The sequence below is a fragment of the Peromyscus leucopus genome, chromosome 7, assembly GCF_004664715.2.
Source record: "Peromyscus leucopus breed LL Stock chromosome 7, UCI_PerLeu_2.1, whole genome shotgun sequence".
Lineage (NCBI taxonomy): Eukaryota > Metazoa > Chordata > Mammalia > Rodentia > Cricetidae > Peromyscus > Peromyscus leucopus.
In genome coordinates, this window is record NC_051069.1 from 91,909,347 (window position 1) to 91,929,927 (window position 20,581).

The 20,581-nt window shown below is 42.5% G+C and overlaps 1 protein-coding gene and 1 long non-coding RNA gene across 2 annotated transcripts in view; one reads left to right on the forward strand and one right to left on the reverse strand.

The window, feature by feature from the left end:
- Positions 1–1,842: 1,842 nt before the first annotated feature.
- Positions 1,843–7,710, reverse strand: LOC119088366. The gene is made up of 3 exons (XR_005092036.1): positions 7,630–7,710; positions 2,835–2,924; positions 1,843–1,924 (listed from the first exon to the last, which is right to left on the reverse strand). It is a non-coding gene; the product is annotated as an uncharacterized LOC119088366 (long non-coding RNA).
- Positions 7,711–7,782: 72 nt separating this feature from the next.
- Positions 7,783–20,581, forward strand: part of Topbp1 (DNA topoisomerase II binding protein 1) — a 53,606-nt gene continuing 40,807 nt past the window's right edge. Inside the window, 7 exon segments of the mRNA XM_028869920.2 lie at positions 7,783–7,917; positions 8,644–8,734; positions 12,069–12,203; positions 13,829–13,972; positions 15,778–15,959; positions 17,427–17,623; positions 20,074–20,256. Of these exon segments, the coding sequence (XP_028725753.2) occupies positions 8,651–8,734; positions 12,069–12,203; positions 13,829–13,972; positions 15,778–15,959; positions 17,427–17,623; positions 20,074–20,256 (925 nt within the window). The 5' untranslated portion in view covers positions 7,783–7,917; positions 8,644–8,650.

The following is a 20,581-nucleotide window of genomic DNA, read 5'->3' on the forward strand; positions in this document are numbered from 1 at the left end:
AGCACCTGCTTCCACAGTTATGTTTTTGCACATGTGGTCTTGGGCATTTGTCCCAGAACAACTGTACACCCTAACTCTAACTAATCCTAAAGGGAACCTCTTTCACAAGTTCCTGAGGAATACTGGCTTTTATCTAATCTCCAGAAATCCTCCTATCATCCAGCTTGAATTAAGCCAAGATTGTCATATCTGAACGTATGCAGTCCCTGAGAACTAACAGCAACCAATTCAGAATAGGTTACATTGGCACCAGCTGCCATAAGATTTGCCAAAACCTCAGTGGTTTAATGGAGCAGTTGACTTCTTACTAATGTATAGCTCAGCTGGCAGCCATGGTAGTGATTCATGGGGGTGGAATCCTTTCAGTCACCTGGAGATCTAGACTCAGAAGACATTAAAAAAATTGATGTGTGTGTGTGTGTGTGTACAACTTGTGAGAGTTGGTTCTCTCCCTCCAATCTATAGGTCTGGGGATTGAACTCAGATTATCAGGCTTGACAACAAGCTGCCCTTACCTATACCTATTGAGCCATCTCACTAGTCCCAGCTCTTCCATTTTTAACATGCATCAGTGTGTTATCTAGAATAAATAAAAATGTGGGAGATGATGCAAGAGGTTTTTGTGGATCTGGAAATGATAAACATGACTCCTGGGGGCTGGTGAGGTGGCTCAGAGGGTAAGAGCAATGGCTGCTCTTCCAGAGGTCCTGAGTTCAATTCCCAGCAACCACAAGGTGGCTCACAGCCATCAATAATAAGATCTGGTGCCCTCTTCTGGTCTGCAGGCAACATGCAGGAGGAATATTGTATACATAATAAATAAATCTTAGCCGGGCGTTGGTGGCCCGGCTTTAATCCCAGCACTCGGGAGGCAGAGGCAGCGATCTCTTTGCGTTCGAGCAGCCTGGCTACAAGTGAGCTCCAGAAAGGCGCAAAGCTACACAGAGAAACCCTGTCTCGAAAAAACCAAAAAATAAATAAATAAATAAATAAATAAATAAATAAATAAATAAATAAATCTAAAAAATAAATAAATAAACATGACTCCTATATGTATTCTATTGGCCATAATTCAGTCATGTGGTCTTCACTTAGACAAGTTATTCTCATCCTATGGGTTGTGAGCCCTTTGGGGGGCAAACAATCCTTTCACAGGGGTTGCATATCAGATATTTACATTATGACTCATAGCAGTAACAAAATTGGTTATGAAGTAGCAATAAAACTAATGTTATGGTTGGGGGTCACCATAGTATGAGGAACTGTATTGAAGGGTCACCACATTAGAAAGGTTAAGAACCACTGACTGAGATGTAAAGTGGATTCATATTGCTTATTGCCATCAAAAGTCCCTGCTGGCTCACTTAGGAAGTGAGTTTTCAGTTCTCTCTTCTAGTCACATCTGCACTCTTTAGAAATGGAGTCCCTGGCTGACAATCTCTTTCTGGCTCGGCACAATGTCATGAAATAGAAGCTGCTGTGTAGTAATTTCCTCTGTATTGAAATAGTCCTCCTGTAAGATGCAGGATATTCATGAAACTTAGGAGTCTCAGAAAATGTACAAGATTCACAAGGCTCCTCCACATGATAACATAAGCTCCACATAATAATATAAGCAGTCAGCAATTGCTAGGGAGGAAAAGGCTCCTTGTAGTTGCCTGCAAGTTGGACAGTAAGCTCCAGTGGGTTCATGAGTCATCCCAATGGTGGGGTGGGCCTTTCAGTGGTACATCATCTGCCTTTGAGTCGACTGTGTCTCTGCAAATAACCCCAAGTTTACCAGGCTAACTTGGGTGCATTCATTTCTTTAATCACCCATTTCTGGGATAAATAGACTTTTTCTTTTTTTCTTTTTCATGTTTCTCTGGGAATAGTCACGTAAAAAGAGCACAGGTCTTGGATCTTTGTTTTAGTTCAGCTCCCCCTGCAAGAAAAAGAAAAGACAACAACTTTTTTTTTTTTTTAAGACATGATCTTCTATAAGCCCAGGCTGCCTTTGAATTCACTATGACACTGGATTTCTGCTCCTCCTTCCTCCACCTCCAAGTGCTGGGACTGCAGGTGTAACACCACCACAGAGGTTTAAGTGACGCTTTGAGTCGAATCTGGGCTTTGTGCATGCTAGGCTACCAACTGGGTATATCCCCAGCCTCCAAACATACTTTTAAAATGAGATTTGTGTATTTGTTTTTTTTTTTTTTTTTTTTTTTTTTGAGACAGCTCTGCATAGCTCTATCTGTCCTGGAACTCATTCTGTAGACCAGGCTGGCCTCAAACTCCGAGATCTGCCTGTCTCTGCCTCCCAAGTGGTGGGATTAAAGGTGTGTGCCACCATGAGATTTTTCTAGTGGTTAATTTGGTAAGTAAAGGACCATGGGTTTAAAAAAAATGGGGAAATGAGACAGGAGGAACAGCATCCAATGTGTTAACAAGTCAATTACCACTGTCAAGACTGAGGCTTAAGTCCACTGGGGAAACTCTAGGAACCAGAATAAGTAATCCCATCCACAGGGCACACAGATAAAGGTTTTATACACTTCCCTGTCAGCTATTTCCCATGGGTCATACATCCTCCAGACATCTGCTTTGCCATGCAGACAGCACAGCAGACCCCTCATGCCAGAGCACACCTTCATGCAAAGACACACTTGCTGGCTGGTGGAAATTTCCTGACGTGGATGGGGAGAGTGTGGTGGTCCAAATGAGAAATGCCTCTCGCAGTCTTGGGCATTTGGACAATTGGTCCCTAGTTGGCGGTTGTGTTAACTAGTTTTATGTCTTGTTGAGACAAATCAGAGTCCTTTGGGAAAAGAAACCTCAGTTGAGAAAAATACCTTCACCATATTCGCTTGTGGTCCACGTTCTTGATTGATGATTGATGTAGGAGGGCCCCGCTCACTGTGGGCTGGTAGTAGTCCTGGGCGCTATAAGAAAACAGGCTGATATACCACGTTGGGGCCAGACCTAGCCCTTCCCTCCTGCATCAAGGCTGAGTAAGGCACTGTACCATAGGGAATGGGGCTACCCAGGGGAGGCCTCACTCTCTATGAGGAGAAGATGGGGGTAGGTAGGAGTGGGAGAAGAGGAGGAGGAGGTTGGTATATAAAAGGAAAAAAAATCTTTTTTAAATAAAAAATTATATATAAAATTTTTTTTAAAAAACTTAAAAAAAGCAAGAAAACAGGCTGAGTATGTCACAGGGAGCAAGCCAGTAAGCAGCACCTCTCCATGGCCTCTGCATCAGCTTCTGCCTCCAGTTTCTGCCTTGAATTCTTGGCCTGACTTCCCTGAATGATGGGCTACAAGATGTATGATTAAACAAACCTTTTCTTCTCTGAGTTGCTTTTGGTCATGGTGTTTTATCACAGCAATAGAAACCTTAAAAATGGGGGTGCTGTTGGGAGAGGTTTTAAGTGGTGGACTGTTGAGGGCCAGACCGACTGAGGCTTTCCATGGGGCCCTGATGTACAGAAAAGGAACATGCGTGGCAGGCCCGGTAATGCCCTGGAGCCAGGACCATGAGGGCATCTGTGGCTTCAGTTCCTGAACCCAACTCTTCCCACTGTATGGGGCTATGGTTATCAGTCCAAGGCCACTGTGTACTCTGTAATGTTCTTGAGATACCCTGTGTTCCCCTTGTGCAACACTGTTTGATTAGCTTCCTGTTGACTTCACCCCTTGGTATGACAGTTTCTGCGGACTTCGTCCCACTCCCTCCCTGGAAATAGTATATAGGATCCTGTACTTCTTAATAAGTTTGCTTGGCATAAGACATAGCTTGTGTGAGACTTCTTGACCCCAGATTTTCTATCTATCTTCTTTATCTTCTCCTCTAATGGCCACCTCCCACTTAGGACCCTGTCACTGAAGAATGACCTTCTGATCCAGGTTAATGCAGTCATGCTTGGACGAAGTATGCCACTGGGAGGTTGGACTTTAAGAATAAAAAGACTTGGCTACATGCAGTTTGCTCTGTCTTGTGTTTATAGTTCAAGATGTGAGTTCTCAGCTGCAAGCTGCATATGTTCCCACCATTACGGACTCTAACGCTCTGGAACCATAAGTGCAAATAAATTCCTTTTGTAAATTGCCTTGTTTCTGGTGTTTTCTCACAGGTAACAGAAAAGTAATACAGGTAGTAAGCATGGATCAATCATGGTGACTCATTACTGTGTCTAAGCACTTCCTAGGCTGAGATAGGAGGAACAGCATAGGTTCAAGGCCAGCCTGGACTACATAATAAGTTCCAACCCAGCCTGGCTATGGAGTGAGGCTGTATAACACATACACCCACTTAAAAAAATCAAAGTGAGGAAGAAGAGGAGGAGGGGGAAGAGGAGAAGGGAGATCTGGAGGAGAGTGGAGGAGGAGAAACAGGAGGAAGAGAAGGAGGAGGAGGAGAAGAAGATGATAATGATGATAGCAGTAATGGCAAAGGTAGAACATTAGGGTCTTCTCCATGGTCTCTTCCAGAATCCAAAAATAACAAAGACTAAAGCTATGGTTTGTGGGATGGTTACAGGGATATACCTCACTTTTTACTCAGCTCAGAAAAGGGGCTCTTACTCTTCAACCATATCTTTCCTACAGACATAGGCTATAAAGGTCATTACTCAAAAATCTCTCAGGTTTCTCTTTTTAGGACCCAGATGCAATCAGCTTTTCCAACAATGCAACACTCCACATTTTTAGATTTTAGCATTCTAACTTATTTAGTTATTGCAAAGAAGCCTTTCTTTTCTGAGTGTCCCCTTCTTTTATACCCACTTAAGTACAGCCAGTAGCAATCCACACGTCCTGCTGGCATTCTACTCTACAGCCTTTTCCCTGGAGTTCTCATAATCAGTAGGCTGTGCTCTAGGTCCCAGCTGGTTGAAGCCATCAGTTTAAACAGATGCTAGACCACCCAAAATTAGCTGTAGCAATAGAGGCTGTTTGCTAAGTTCACTTGTATTTATACATATTCATTTAGAACACTGGGAATTTAAATATAAAGCCCCGTAAGTAAAACAAACTCCTTTTAGCTTTCTATTGAAAAATTTTTATTGTGTATGTGCACTCAAAAGTGCATGCATGGATGGAGGTCAAAAGTCAACTTTAGGTATCTTTGCCTATCACTGTCTGTTGCTAGAGTTTTCCTGCCTTGCCCACAGTCAGGACAATTCTCTGTCACCCGCCAGTCCCACAGCCGCTCAGACCCAACCAAGTAAACACAGAGACTTATATTGCTTACAAACCGTATGGCCGTGGCAGGCTTTTTGCTAACTGTTCTTATATCTTAAAGTAACCCATTTCTAGAAATCTATACCTTGCCACGTGGCTCGTGGCTTACCAGCATCTTCGCATGCTGCTTGTCCTGGCAGTGGCTGGCCGTGACTCCTGCCTTCCTGTTCTTTTATATCTCCTCTCTGTTAGTCCCGCCTATACATACTGCCTAGCCACGACCAATCAGGTTTTATTTATTGACCAATCAGAGCAAATTGACATACAGACCATCCCACAGTACAGTCAAGTGCAGACCATCTCAAACACCTGCACTCAGGCCCATGGTCCTAATCATCCTCTATGCAGACCTGCTGGGTAACGCCACAAGGAACCCAAGAAGGGCTCCCACAGGACATACAGAACATCCCACAGCAACTGTCTCTTTTGTTTTTTGAGACAAGTGTCCTGCTCGGTTTTTTTGTTTGTTTGTTTGTTTTATTTTGCTGTCAAGTTAACACAAGTTAGAGTTATCTGTGTAAGAGGAATCTCAACTGAGAATTGTCTGTAGACAGGTCTCAAAGGCATTTTCTTGATTAATAATTGATATAGGAGGGCCCAGCCCACTGTGGGTGGTGCTACCCCATGGCAGGTGGTCCTGGGTGGTCTAAGAAAGCAGGCTGTGTAAACAATGGGGAGTAAGCCAGTAATCCTGTTGTCCTTGGTCTCTGCTTCAGTTTCTGCCCCAACTTTCCTCAGTCCTTGGTGGGCTATCAAGTGTCTTATAGATAGGATGGCAGCTTCAGGACAAAAGTGCATTTTAACCATGAACTGTGGCGTTTTTCAGCTCTAATAACTGGAAGCAAGGTCTCATGTATCTCAGGATACTTCCTGCTTAGATAGGACACCCCCAGTTTAATATGGTGCTGGAGATGGAACCTGGGGATTTGTGTATGCTAGGTAAGCACTCTACCAATTAAGCCATATCCTTAGCCCCTCAACTCTAGTACTTTAAAAAAGTATTCTTCTTCCCCTCTGAGCTTGTGTTACTAATTGCCATTCATCTTTGTTAATGAAAAAATGTAATGATACTTTTAAAGCAGGACCATTAGGATCACTATAGTGATGAGCAACCACAGGGTGGGATTTTGTACTGAGTAGAGTTGGGTGGTGGCTAATAATTCAGCATTTTATCAGTAATTTAGTCCTAGCGACTTTTAAGAGGTAACATGAGAAGGGGGTTGTAGCTAGAACCTAAGAGGATTCTTTTTCTTTTTTTTTTTCTTTCTTTTTTTTTTTGGTTTTTCGAAACAGGGTTTCTCTGTGTAGCTTTGATACCTTTCCTGAAACCCACTCTGTAGCCCAGGCAGGCCTCGAACTCACAGAGATCAGCCTGCCTCTGCCTCCCAAGTACTGGGATTAAAGGCGTGCACCACCACAGCCCGCTCCTAAGATTGGATTCTTAATGCTGACAGGCCAGAGTGGTCAGACATCACCTGGGGATGGTGGAAGATGAGAAGAGCCATCAGTTATCAAGAGTGGAGGGATCTAACTGGATTGTAGAACGAAGTACACAGGTATGCCTAGAACCTACAATTTGGCTAAGACAAGATTCTTTGTCACAAGATGCCAAAAATACACATCAGAGAAAACACATCTTCTTTAATAAATGGTGTCGGGAAAACTCTATATTCTTCTGTAGAAGAATGAAACTAGATCCTTATCTCTTAGCCTGTACAAAAATTAACTCAGAATGGATCAAAGACCTTAACGTCAGACCTGAAACTCTGAAACAAAAATAGGCAAGAACTTTCTGAGTAGGGAGGGCCCTTGTTGCTCAGGAAATAATATCAACAACCGACAAATGAACGGGACCGCATGAAGTTAAAAGGCTCTGTATAGCAAAGAAAACAGTTAATCGAATGAAGCATACAGAATGAGAGAAAATCTTTGCCAGCTACACACCTGGGAGAGGATATCTAGAATATACAAATAAAAAGTCTGAGCAGGGAAATCAAACAACCCAAGCAATAAATGAGCGTCTTTCACCACCCTGCCTTCTTTCCGTTACAATTTTTGGCCGTGGAGTGACTGTATTCTTACGGAGCAGAGAAACCCAACTAATCAGAGGAATCAGAAAGACCTTGACCTATTCTAATTCTCCCATTTACAAAGCTGCGTGATAACGAACCTATCACTTCCCTTCCCTTGGCCTTAATTGGAACACTTCAAAAGCGGAGCAGCCGCTATTAGCTTCAGGAGTGTTTTCCCGTGCACTGCCCGGCACGCTGGGGAGCATCTGTCGCGGGACTCCGAGGCCCGCCCGTGGCCTTATTTCTGCTGATCGGCCTTTCGGCCTGCTGCCCCTCGCCCGTCGCCTTCGGTTCCCGCCCGGCCGAGACCGCAGAAAACAAAGCGTAGGCTCACCGAGCCTCTCCCTACAGACATCGCGCGGAAGGCCCCCTTCCGACGGCTCCACTTCCCATCGCTGGCCCCGGTGACGTCACTTCCTCCGGAAGAGGTGTTGCGTCCGCCCGGTTGGCGCGAAAGTCGGTTCTCGGCTTTGGCGCTTCCGGGTTCTGCTGCGTTAGCTGGGTGCTGGGGGCGCCGCCGGGGGCGGGGGCTGCGCGCCGGGCTGGCGCCCGACCCCCGCCGCCGTCCTGCTGGCCGCGCGCCCCCCGACTTGGTGCCCGTGGGCCCTCAGGCTCCCCCGAGGTAAGTGAGCGCCCGCTCCTCCCGGCCGGCTGGGCGCCCGGCGTCTCTTGTGGCCTTCGCGGCCGTAGTAACCGGCGGGTGGGCCTCAGGCACCCGGGAAGCCGCGGCCTGGACGTTCCACGAGCCCGCCCTTTCCCTGGGAGCTGGGGACAGTCGCGTGGGCCCTTCGGGCGAGCGTGCATGATCTTCCACAGGGGCTGCTTGCGTTTCAAGTCCGTTGACTTAGGAGCAGATCTTGCGGGCCCGTGGGTACCAGCAGCCGCCCTCTCCGTCGTCTTCAAGTCCAGTGCAAGTTCATGTCATTTCACTGAGGGGCCCACACCAAGGGCCTCACTGTATTCAGTCAGGGACGTTAGTTTTGTTCGCTAATTTGCAAAGATTCGTGTTGCTCCTCCTCAGCCTTCGACTTTGCCCACATTCTGGGGTCTTTTGCAAACATCTTGGATGAATTCATGGGCAAACCCAGATGTCTATTTCTTAGGCACTTTTGCTTGCGGAAGAAAATAGTTGATTTGTAGGCCTGACTGTGGTGGTCCACGCCTTTAATCCCATCTCTCAGAGGCAGAGGCAGGGGGATCTCTGAGTTCGAGGCCATCCTGTCTGTAGATAGTCAGAGCCATATAGAGAAACCCTGTCTCAAAAAAAAAAAAAAAAGTTGATTTGATTTGAACATTTAATTTCCTACCTAATTTATTTTTGTTCTTATTGACTGCCTTATTCTCACAGTTCAGCAATGTCCAGAAATGACCAAGAACCGTTTTTTGTGAAGTTTTTAAAGTCTTCAAACAATTCAGAATGTTTTTTTAAAGCTCTTGAGGTAAGAATAATTGGATATGTCTTATTTGATGATCTGAGCTCATTTTTCATGTTTTAAAAGTTTTTCATTTGTTGGATTTTATATCTTAGAAGTTGATATTTTAATGAAATTTTGCTACAGCATGTGCTTAATACAGATATATCATTGTTACTTAATTTTTAGCTAATGTAACTATACCATTATGTATTTTTTTGGGGGGGGGATTGACACCTGTTATGACAATTGAATGTTGACCTGCAGTTTGTGTGTGTGCGTGTGTGTATGCATTTATGTCTCGTCAAGGTTAGTGTGGTTGTAGTGTACAGAATCAGAGGTGGGGGAGAGTGTTATGGAATGCTAAAGAAGTCATGTAGGTCCTTAGGTGCTGGTGTGAGGCCTGACTTTCGGTGAAGGGGAGTTTATCCCCATGCATCATATGCATAATGGTACATAGAATTAAAAAACAAAAACAAAAAGACTGCTTCTCTTAAGGCTGTGCACTAGTGTCAGTCCCCTCTGGTGTGAATTGGGATGTAGAAGAAAGCAATTATTCATCCTAAAAGAAAGGAATACAAGAGAAATTCTGGACAGCTTTCTCCACGACCTGGCTGTTAGTTCTTTAGTTCTCCCCAGAGGCCTCAGGAGAAAATAGAAAGCCCTCCTATATCTCAGCGATCCTCTTAGCAAATCAACTCTTTCACTTTTTCCTAAGTGTTTGCTGTGCCCACAGCCTTGCCTTAGGTACATTAGGAGATGCTTGCAGACAAGATACATCATTAAACATTCGTGTGTGTTTGTCCGTCTGTCTGTGCCCGTGCCCCTGTCTGCCTGTAGCTGCATGCCATAGTGCATGTGTGGAGGTCAGAGGACAACTTGAAGGAGTTGGTTCTCCTACCATGAGGTCCTCAGGATTGAACTCAGGTCCTCGGGTGAATGGCAAGCACCTCAGGTAACTGCTGAGCCAACTAACAGGCTCAAAACATTTATTCTTACAGGGAAGAAATAAAAATATGCATACTTCTAAAACACCAATGTTCTTTTCCTTCATAAAACAGATCAAGGGCTAGAGGAAGTGCGTTTTAGAAAGCAGGAAAGCATTTTAGAAAACGTGAGAGTGTTGTTTAGTGGTGTAGTGTTTGTGTGGTGTGCATAAAACCCTGGTTTTGGTCGTCAGTGCTGTAAAACCCACCATGATCACAAAAGGTATCTTTGAGGAAGTGACATTTAAGCAGACCTGATTGAAGAATTACTTCAGGTGAAAATCCAAAAGGAGAGTATTCCCTGCACCAGGGCCCAGGGAGAACCTCTAAGTGAGGGCATTAGCCTGCCCCAGGTATAGGGTATGGGGCTGACTGGAATTAGCCAGGGAGGTAGACAGAAAAGAGAAGTCTGGGGAGATAGGTGAGGGCTAAGTTTTACGGTTTTGAAAACTCATAAGAAATGTGCTGTGGGATGATCTGTATGTCCTGTGGGAGCCCTTCTTGGGTTCTTTGTGGCGTTACCCAGCAGGTCCGTATAGAGGATGATTAGGACCATGGGCCTGAGTGCAGGTGTTTGAGATGGTCTGCACTTGGCTGTGCTGGGGGATGGTCTGTATGAGTCAGTCTGCCCAGTGAAGGACAAAGACAAGGAGGCAGGGTATTGATTATGTGTCTTGTTGCTGGGACAAAATGCCTGACAAATGCAGCTTAAGCAGGGAAGGTCTTACTGTGGCTCACAGTCCAGGGGTACAGTCCATCATGGCAGGCGAGCCATGATGACAAGAGAGGGTCTAGCCGTGGGGTAGGAGCCATGACCAGAGACACTGCAGCCGCAGCCATGACCAGCAGCATGTGAAGACGCCAATAAGCCACCAGCCACGTGGCGAGGTATAGATTTGTAGAAATGGATTACTTTAAGATATAGATTTATAGAAATGCGTTAATTTAAGATATAAGAATAGTTAACAAGAAGCCTGCCACGGCCATACAGTTTGTAAGCAATATAAAGTCTCTGTGTTTACTTGGTTGGGTCTGAGCGGCTGTGGGACTGGCGGGTGACAGAGATTTGTCCTGACTGTGGGCAAGGCAGAAAAACTCAAGCTACAGAAATGAATTTTGAGTCTGATTCCTGAGACCTTTCTTTTGGCCATCATGACAAACACAAAGGGAAAGAGGAGAGGTACCTGGGTTATGTTCTCTAGGTATTTTTTCAGAAACATGGAGTTGGGGACTGGAGATAAGGCTGAGGTCCCAGCCTTCAAGTCAGGTAGCACACAGCTGCTTTTAACTATAGCTCCAGCAATCAGAATTTCTTGTCTAGCCTCTGAGGGCATCTGCACACATGTAGTTGACATACACACTTAAGTTTGTTTTTAAATAAAAAGAAAACACGGAATTGTTTCTTTACCATGGATTGGATTGAATCTGGGTTTTGTGCATGCTCCACAAATGTTACTGTGGCAAATTTAGAGGATCAGTCTACAGCATCGCTTACCATGCTGTTGGCCTTGTAAACAAGCAAGTTAAGGGCAAGATTCTTGCTAAAAGGATGTGTTCGTAGGGAGCACATTCAGCACTCTTAATAGCTGAGACAGCTTCCTGGGACCAGTGAAGGAAACCTATCAGCCAAAAAAAAAAGGAAGCCAAAGAGAAAGAAAGGCACTGGGGTTGAATCTCCAGCCTGCTCCACCCAAAGAAAACACTGAGAACTAATGGGAAGAAGCCAGTACTGCTGGAGCAGTTTCCTGTGACCTCATGGCCTAATGTACAAAAAGAAGCAAAAGACCTGAACTATTAAAGATGTAGATTTTATTCTGAGTATGGTGGAAAGTCATTAGAGAGCTTTGAACAGAGAGTAGCATGATGTGAATGTTTTGTGTTGGAGGCATCGTACATGTCTGTGTGTGTGTGTATGTTAAGTGCCTGCCTGTGTGTGCACATGTGGATGATAGAGGTTGATGTCTAGTGTGTTAGTTGCATTCCACCTTATTTTTTGAGACAGGGTTTCTCGCTGTTGTAGAGCTCAGTGATTTGCTAGGCTGGCTGACCAGGGAGCCCCTGGAATCCTGTCCCTGCCTCCCAGTGTTGGGATTACAAGTACATTCCTCCTCACCAGGCTTTTTATATGGGTGCTGAGGATCCAAACTCAGATGCTTGCACAGCAAGCATGGTTTTACCCACTGAGCCATCTTTCACTAATTTCTGTGTGAAGAATAGATTTGAGAGAGGAGACCCATCAGAGGTGTCTGCAGTGGTTTAGGTGAGAAATAATGCTGTAACAAGGAAAGGGCTGAATTTGAAATGGGTTCTTAAGAGTTGGTAGGACTTACATGTAGGGAAGCAACTTCTGTTACATTCTTCATTTTCTCTTTCAGTCAATAAAGGAATTACAATCAGAAGATTATCTTCAGATTATTACAGAAGAAGAAGCATTGACGATAAAGGAGAATGACAGGTCACTTTATATCTGTGACCATTTCAGTGGGGCTGTTTTTGATCACCTTAAACAGGTTTGCTGTTGTTTCTAACATACTTACTTGGTGATGGTTTTGCTGCTTCTTCCTCACTCTTTTTTATATGTATAGTGCGTGTGTGCGTAGTGCTGGAAATTACCTAGTCTCGCTTCCTGAATTCTTTACTGATCACGAGTACTATGAGTACATTGGGATTCTTCGGGTTTGGAGTTCTTAGAGTCTGAACTGCTTTATTGGCTGGTGCTTTGTATGAAAAGCATACTTGAATGTTTCTCGGGTGTTACAGCATTAGATTATTGCATTAAGATCATATTTGTTGGGGCTGGAGAGATGGCCTAGTGGTTGAGAGTACATACTGTTCTTCAAGAGACCTGAATTTGATTCCAAGCACCATGTCAGATACTCACAACTGCTTGTAATGCCAGCTCCAGAAGGATTCAGTACCTCCAACCTCCCAAGTGTACCTGCACAAAAGTGTGCGTATACCTACATATAGACACACTACATATGATTAAAAAAATAAAAATAAATATTTAAAATATTTATTATTTTATATATTTTAGACGGATTTCTAAGCTGTCTTATTAAATAAAGAACACGGAGCCAAATACAGGGGTGAAAGCCTTAGAGATCAGGGAAATAGTGAGAGCCACCAACCACCTTACCTCCCCAACTCTGTAGCTTCTAAATGCCATGACTTCCTGTCTATCCAGGCTTTTATTGCCTTGCTGTTCTGCCCTCTCATTGGCTCTTAGCCCAGCTACCTCACTTCCTTGTTATTGCCTGTCTGTACAGACCTAGGTCTCTGGTTGGTACTGGAATTAAAGGGCGTGTATCACTATTCTGGCTCTGTTCCCTAGTGTGACCTTGAACACACAGAGACCCTGCCACCAAGTGATCCGATTAAGGGCGTGTGCTACCACTGCCTGACTTGTGTTTACTTAAAATGGCTTTCTATTTCCTCTGCTTTCCAGGCAAACTTTATTTATTAACATGCAAATAAAATATCACTACAGTATATAAAGGTTTTTACATGCATGCATGTTGGTGTACCACTTGCATTCCTGATGCCCTTGGAGGTCAGAAGAGAGCATTGGGTCCCCTGGAACTGGAGTTATAAATGGTTATGAACCACAATGTGAGGGCTGGGAATTGAACCCAGATCCTCTGGAAGAGCAGTCAGTGCTCTTAACTACTGAGCCATCTCTCTAGCCCTAAAATATAATTTAAAAAAAAAAAAAAGATTAAGTTTGTTTTAGAGACTGAAATTTTAGGCAGTGGTGACACATACCTTTAATCCCAGCACTCAGGAGACAGAGACAGGTGGATCTCTATGAATGAGTTTGGGACAGCCTGGTTAACAGAGTGAGTTCTAGGACAGCACAAGGCTACACAGAGAAACCCTGTCTTGAAACACTCCACCCCACCCAAAAAAAGAAAGAAATTTTGACAGCAGTTATGAATGAAGGGCTCTTGTGGTTTTGCTTTTGAGTGTGTGTGTTAATTTAATGCTCGTTGTGCCTGAGAAATTGTGTGACGGTTTTTTCCCCCTTCTTTTAACAATTGGCGGTTTCTGCAGTAGTGTCAGCCTCTATGAATAACTGGTAAATGTTCCAAATTTAATTTTGTGATGTTGGTGATCTTTTCCCTAATTTTTATAGCTTGGCTGCAGAATTGTTGGTCCTCAAGTAGTTACATTTTGTATGCACCACCAGCAGTGTGTCCCAAGAGCTGAGCATCCAGTTTACAATATGATTATGTCCAATATAACTGTCTCTTGTACAAGCCTGGATAGAGACAAAAGGGTAAGTCCTGAGAGGAGCAGTGCTGGCTCTGATCTTCCCTGGGCTGGGAGGTCACTTAAAGACCGCATGCATCCATGGTTTTTACCACTTCACAGACATCAGTGCATGTTCCCAATGGGTTTGGTTTTGTTTTGAGATTATAATATAATTACATTATTTCTTCATTCCCTTTCCTTCATATCCTCCTGTATACCACTCCTTGCTCTCTTTCAAATTCATGACCTCTGTTTTTCATTGTTATATGCATATATGTATATACGTATGTATTCCTAAATGTTACATGTATATTTTTAGAACTAACCATTTGGTATTAGATAACCAGTTGGTGTGCCCTTCCCTGGGGAAAGTGGAATATATTTTATAGAAAAGCTGGTTAATTGGAGTGTTTTGTTTTGATTTAAAAGAAAATTCACTTTTCCTTCTACAGTAAGCTTGGTTTTGAATCAAATTTTCCAGCACAGAAAATCTTTAAAGAAAGGATTCTGAGCTGGGTGGTGGTGTAGTGGTGGTGGTGGTGGTGGTGGTGGTGGTGGTGGTGGTGGTGGTGGTGGTGGTGGTGGCGGTGGTGGTGGCGCACACCTTTAATCCCAGCACTGGGAGGCAGAGTCAGGCGGATCTCTGTGAGTTCAAGGCCAGCCTGGTCTCCAAAGCAGAGTTCCGGGAAAGGCACAAAGCTACACAGAGAAACCCTGTCTCGAAAAGCAAAACAAAATAAAACAAAAAAGAAAAAAGAAAAGAAAAGAAAAGAAAGGATTCTGATCTGGGTGTAGTGGTTCATGCCTTTAATCCCAACTTTTGAAAGGCAGAGTAATGAGTTCCAGGTCAGCCAGGGCTACATATAGCAAGGCTCTGTCTCCAAAAAAACAAAAGAGAAGAAAAAGAAGAAAGGCTAGCTAGGCATAGTGGCTAACACCTATAATCCCAGGACTTGTGAGCCTGAGGCAAGAGGACTTCTTCAAGTTTGAGGTTAGCCTGGGCTACATATGTCAGCCTACTTCAGAAAACAGAAAAAGCCATAGAAAGCATATTTTTGTATAGTACATAGAAATGTGAATATAGCATTTAAAAATGTAATGAGAAACAACATAGTTTTAAATTATGGAGTTTAAAAGAATAAATACAGTCACTTTTTAATGGTGATAATTCTATCTGAAAATGTTTCTCTAGGTGACTGTCATTGAGTGTACTTAAAGTTAAGAAAGCTATGATATTATTAGCAATATTAATCCGTAAGACCACATTGTTATAAATGTTGGTTGATTAAAGTATTGTTAAGCAGTATCTGACTGTTCAAGGAAACAGTTATTTTCAGGTTTTTTTTTGTTTTGTTTTGTTTTAGGGAGAAGGCTATGGATTAAGCCCAGAGCCTTGTGCATGGTAGGCAAGCATTCTACTACTGAGCTACATCACCAGCCTACAATTTTTAAATTTAAAATTAATACATATCTTTTCAAAAATAATTTGGTTAACTGTTTAATTTTTTTTAGTGGTAAAAACATTGGTATAGTCAGGCTGGCAACAGTTACTTATGGGGGGCTAGAGAGATGGCTCAGCAGTTAAGAGCACTGGCTGCTCTTCCAGAGGACCTGGGTTTGGTTCCCAGCACCCACTTGGTAGCTCACAACCATCTGTAACTCCAGTTCCAGGGGATCTGATTTGCTCTTCTGACATCCAAGGGCACCAGGCATGCACATAGTACATAGACACATATACAGACTAAACATTCATACATACAAATTTTGGGATTTTTTTAATAGAAGAACTATTGTTTTCTTTCTCATTAATATATTTCTTTGGGTCTCTAGGAAGAAGTTCATAAATATGTACAGATGATGGGTGGACGAGTGTACAGAGACCTTAATGTGTCAGTCACTCACCTCATTGCAGGAGAAGTTGGGAGCAAAAAATATCTAGTTGCTGCTAATCTGAAGAAACCCATTTTGCTTCCTTCTTGGATAAAAACACTTTGGGAGAAGTCACAAGAGAAGTAAGACATATTTGTATTCTTTGTATATTTTAGAAAACGATACATTTCGGTTAATTTGGCACACTCTTGGTTTTTCCTGGGGCAGCTTTATAGTATCATCTCTGGTTTTGTTACTGAGAGACAAAAATGGGGTCATTGTTCATTTCTCTAGTGACAGTGGAAGAATAGTCTATAGGTGCTTACTATCACAGGATGCCACTCTCAGGGAAGACAAGCTGTAGATTCAGCGCTAGCGAGAGGGCAAATGCTTTGATAATGAAATTGTTTCTGCAGCAAATATGTCTAAAATAATTGAGGAAATCAGTTTGGCTTTTGTGTTGCACTATGCAATACTGTGCTCCAGTGTTAAGATGGAGACAAAATTAGCTACCCTGTTCCCTCCTATGGGGTGGAGGGGAGTAGAGATAAGATTGATATAGATAGATAGATAGATAGATAGATAGATAGATAGATAGATAGATAGATAGATAGATGGATAGATGGATGTAAGCCATTAGCTGAGATGTGATCATTCATTGCAAAGTGAGCCTATTTTATGCACTGGCCTGGACATTAGATATATGTAGGGATCAGAACAGGACAGGAGTTTCCTTTATGGAGTTCGGAGGTATAATTACGTTTTCTCTAAAATTTGGTTTATAGTTATAAGTCCAGGTATCTGAATTATATCAGCATTCTGTGGCATTTTTCTGCACTTTTTTTGACACCATTCAGCATATACTCAGTATGTTTCCTAGCTAGTACTAGCCTGATGAAATTAGCATATCTGTCTATTGTGGCAACAAAATAGCTGTGATAATTTTGTTGGTGCTTTGCCAGAAATCATTACTTTACCTATCAATGCCAGGTGGTGGTGGTGGTGCACACAACTCGTTTACAAAGTGAGTTCCAGAACAGGCTCCAAAAGCTACGCAGAGAAATCCTGTCTCAAAAAAAACAAGAAAAAAGTAATGAAAGAGCCAGTGGTGGTGATGGTGCACGCCTTTAATCCCAGCACTTGGGAGACAGAGACATACAGTTCTCTGTGAGTTTGAGGCCAGCCTGGTCTACAGAATGAGTTCCAGAACAGGCAAGGATACATAGAGAAACCCTGTCCCGAACCCCCCCTCCAAAAAAAAGGAGTAGTGGAAGAATTTAATGTATTTTATATCAGGCATCCAGTGAACACTAGGTTTTTAAGTGGAGATGCAGTCTTACAGTTCCGCCAGGTGCTCCCCATTTTTAGCAAGGACTTAGGGTTGATCGTGCTTTCTTTGAGGTCTGCAGACTGTTGCTGACATACAAGTTTTTATAGAGACATGGGAGTGAGCTGGATGAGCAGTTAGTGTAATCCTCAGTGTCAGTTTTTCTTTTCCAAAAATGTTTGTAAATCCTAAAAATAAAAATGAACAAGGAAAGCAGTGATATTTAAAACTATGTGAATATTCATTGTGTTTAATCTTCCTTTTTACCATTTATTTTCTCCAGGAAAATAACCAGATACACTGACATAAACATGGAAGACTTTAAGTGTCCTATTTTTCTTGGTTGCATTATCTGTGTGACTGGCTTAAATGGTGTACACAGAAAGACAGTTCAGCAACTCACAGCTAAGCATGGAGGCCAGTACATGGGGCAGCTGAAGATGAATGAGTGTACACACCTCATCGTGCAGGAACCGAAAGGTAAAACTGCTTTAGAAGTGGAATTCCCGTTTTACCACTTTAAATCTCCTTAGACCACCTTGTGCTTCTGACATGTCATTGCCCTAGTTTATGTTTTTTAACCCTCTAAATTCTTGCAAAAAGATAGTTTGGGTCACAGTCTAGAAAAATTAAGCAGCCACCCTTGTGTTTATCCAGGACATGGAATAAGTATAAAATATCAAAAGCTTTTAATGATGTTTCATCACCTGACTTTTAGACCTTGACTGACTGCACAATTAACCAAGTAATGAATGACAAGAAAGCTAATATGTATAACTAAGTACTGTTTCTTTCTCATGACTAACTTCAGAGGCTTGATTAGGTATTTAACTTAGTGGGATGAATTGGTTTGACTTAGTAACTAGGATTGGGGTGGAGGTGGGACTTTGGTAAGGATGGAACCCAGGGCCTTATACATGTTAGACAAGTGTTCTGCCACCGTGCCACATTCCCAACTTGTCTAGAACTAGAATTTCTAACTTCAAGATATACTGTACAGATTATGAGGTAAGCAAAAGTATAAAAAACATTACTGATGAGAATTCTTTAAAGTTACTATGGTTTTTGATATTTCAAGAACTTTATTCTGGGGAATGGTTTTACTAATTCTATTAAAATCCATACAAATGAATGAGAAGCGTTGATGGGTTTTATTAACCCCCTATTGTATTTGTATTTTTACTAAGCTACCTTGTTAAGTAGCATTTGAGAATAATTGTTAGTTACTTCATTATTGTCATTTGGTCAGGAGATTGGTACAGCAATTATGACTAAATGGTTGCTGTGGCTTTTATCAATCTGAATTATCTGTTGACTGTTTCTTGAGGTAGAAGAGACTGAGCCTAGGGCCTTGTTTATGCTAAGCAAGTTATCTTCCATTGAGCTATGTCCCTAGTCCTTTTGTTAATTTCTATTGGAGACAGGATATCATCAAGGTTACCAGGCTGGTCTTAGATTTGTGATCTTCCTGTCTTAAAGTCCTGAGTAGCTGGGATATAGACTTGTACCAACAGACCTTGCTCCATTGACTACGGAATACCAAAACAGAACTGGAAGTCATAGGTGGTGGAGGCAGGATGATCATGAGTTTAAGACTAGCCTGGGCTTCATGGTTTGTCTTAAATAAAAAAAAAAAAAAATCAAAATACAAACAGAAAAACACAACAAAAAAAGTAAAAACAAAACAAAAAAATGCCAAAATGTCCTTTGACATTACATATTGACTTCAGTTTTTCTGTGATACTAATTAAAAATACATTATAAAAGTTCTTTATTGGAGCCGGGCAGTGGTGGCGCACGCCTTTAATCCCGAGTGGGAGGCAGAGCCAGGCAGATCTTTGTGAGTTTGAGGCCAGCCTGGTTTACAGAGTGAGATCCAGGAAAGGTGCAAAGCTACATAGAGAAACCCTGTCTCAAAAAACCAAAAAAAAAAAAAAAAAGTTCTTTACTGGAAAAAAATTTCAAATCTCCCTGTTCTTCACTTTGGCACTTGTACAGTCTAGTTAAAGATAGTATTTATTATATTGCATACACTTATAGTGTCTGCAATAATATTTTGTGGGTGGTTTTTGTTTTATTTTGTTTTGTTTTTTTGTTTTTCAAGACAGGTTTTCTCCGTGTGGTTTTGGTGCCTTTTCTGGAACTCATTCTGTAGACCAGGCTGGCCTCGAACTCACAGAGATCCACCTGCCTCTGCCTCCTGAGTGCTGGTATTAAAGGCATGTGCCACCACTGGCCCGGCATGTGTTCTTATAATGTGGAGCGTGGTGGTGTACATCTTCAATCCCATCACTTGGGAGGCAGAGACAGGTGGATTTCTGTGAGTTCAACCTGACTTTGGGCCAGCCAAGCCTACATAGTGAGGCCCTGTCTCCAAAGGGGGTTGGCTGGAAAGGTGGCTCAGTGGTTAAGAGCACTGGCTGCTCTTTCAGAAGACCCTGGTCTGATTGCCAGCATTTACATGGCGGCTCACAACTGGCTATAATTCCAGTCCGAGAGGATCCAAGGCCCTCTTCTAACCTCCTTGGGCATCAGGCATGCGAGTAGTGCACAGACATAGATGCACATTTGACAAAACACCAGATAAATTAAAAAGCAATTATTTATATTTTATTTATTCATTCATTCATTTATTTGTTTAGGGTTTTTTTGAGGCAGGGCTTCTCTGTATAGCCCTAACTGTCCCAGAACTTGCTCTATACACCAGGCTGGCCTCAAACTCAGATCTCTCTGCCTCTACCTCCAAGTGCTGGGATTAAAGGCGTGAGCCACCACTGCTCAGCAAATGAATAATTTTTTTAAGGTAAAAGTGATTACTGATCATCTTTAATCATTACTTTTGTTTCAGTTAAGTTTTAAAAAAGAATTTACTATGAACTAATATATATAATCTAAATATTTCTGTATTTCTCTTGTAATGAACACAACAGGACAAAAATATGAATGTGCCAAGAGATGGAATGTGCACTGTGTGACCCTGCAGTGGTTTCATGACAGTATTGAGAAAGGCTTTTGTCAAGATGAATCTATATACAAGGCTGGACCCAGAGCAGAAGTAAAGACAGTGCCTGATACTTCAACTCCCACTGCTCAGAGTAATGCAGCAGCCGAAAGTAAGTCTCTTCAAGATTAAAATAAACAATTATTTGTCTACATGTTAATTGATGTATTGGACTGGGGATGTAATTTGGTGGGAAAGCTTTTGTCTTCTGAATGTAAGCTTATGGTCTTAGTCCTAGAAAAAAGTGACGAAGTTGATTTGCTAAGAGAACCATTGAAATGTAGTATGGACTTTCTATTTTCTTCCTGTGCCTCTGAGTAGAACTAAATAACAAAATAGCTAGGTTGTGTAGAAAGTGGTGCAGAACTTCTTTTGTGTTCCTTTTAGAATGAGGGATTGTGTTGTTGGTTGTTTTTAGTCTTTGCTCTTTTGGGGGG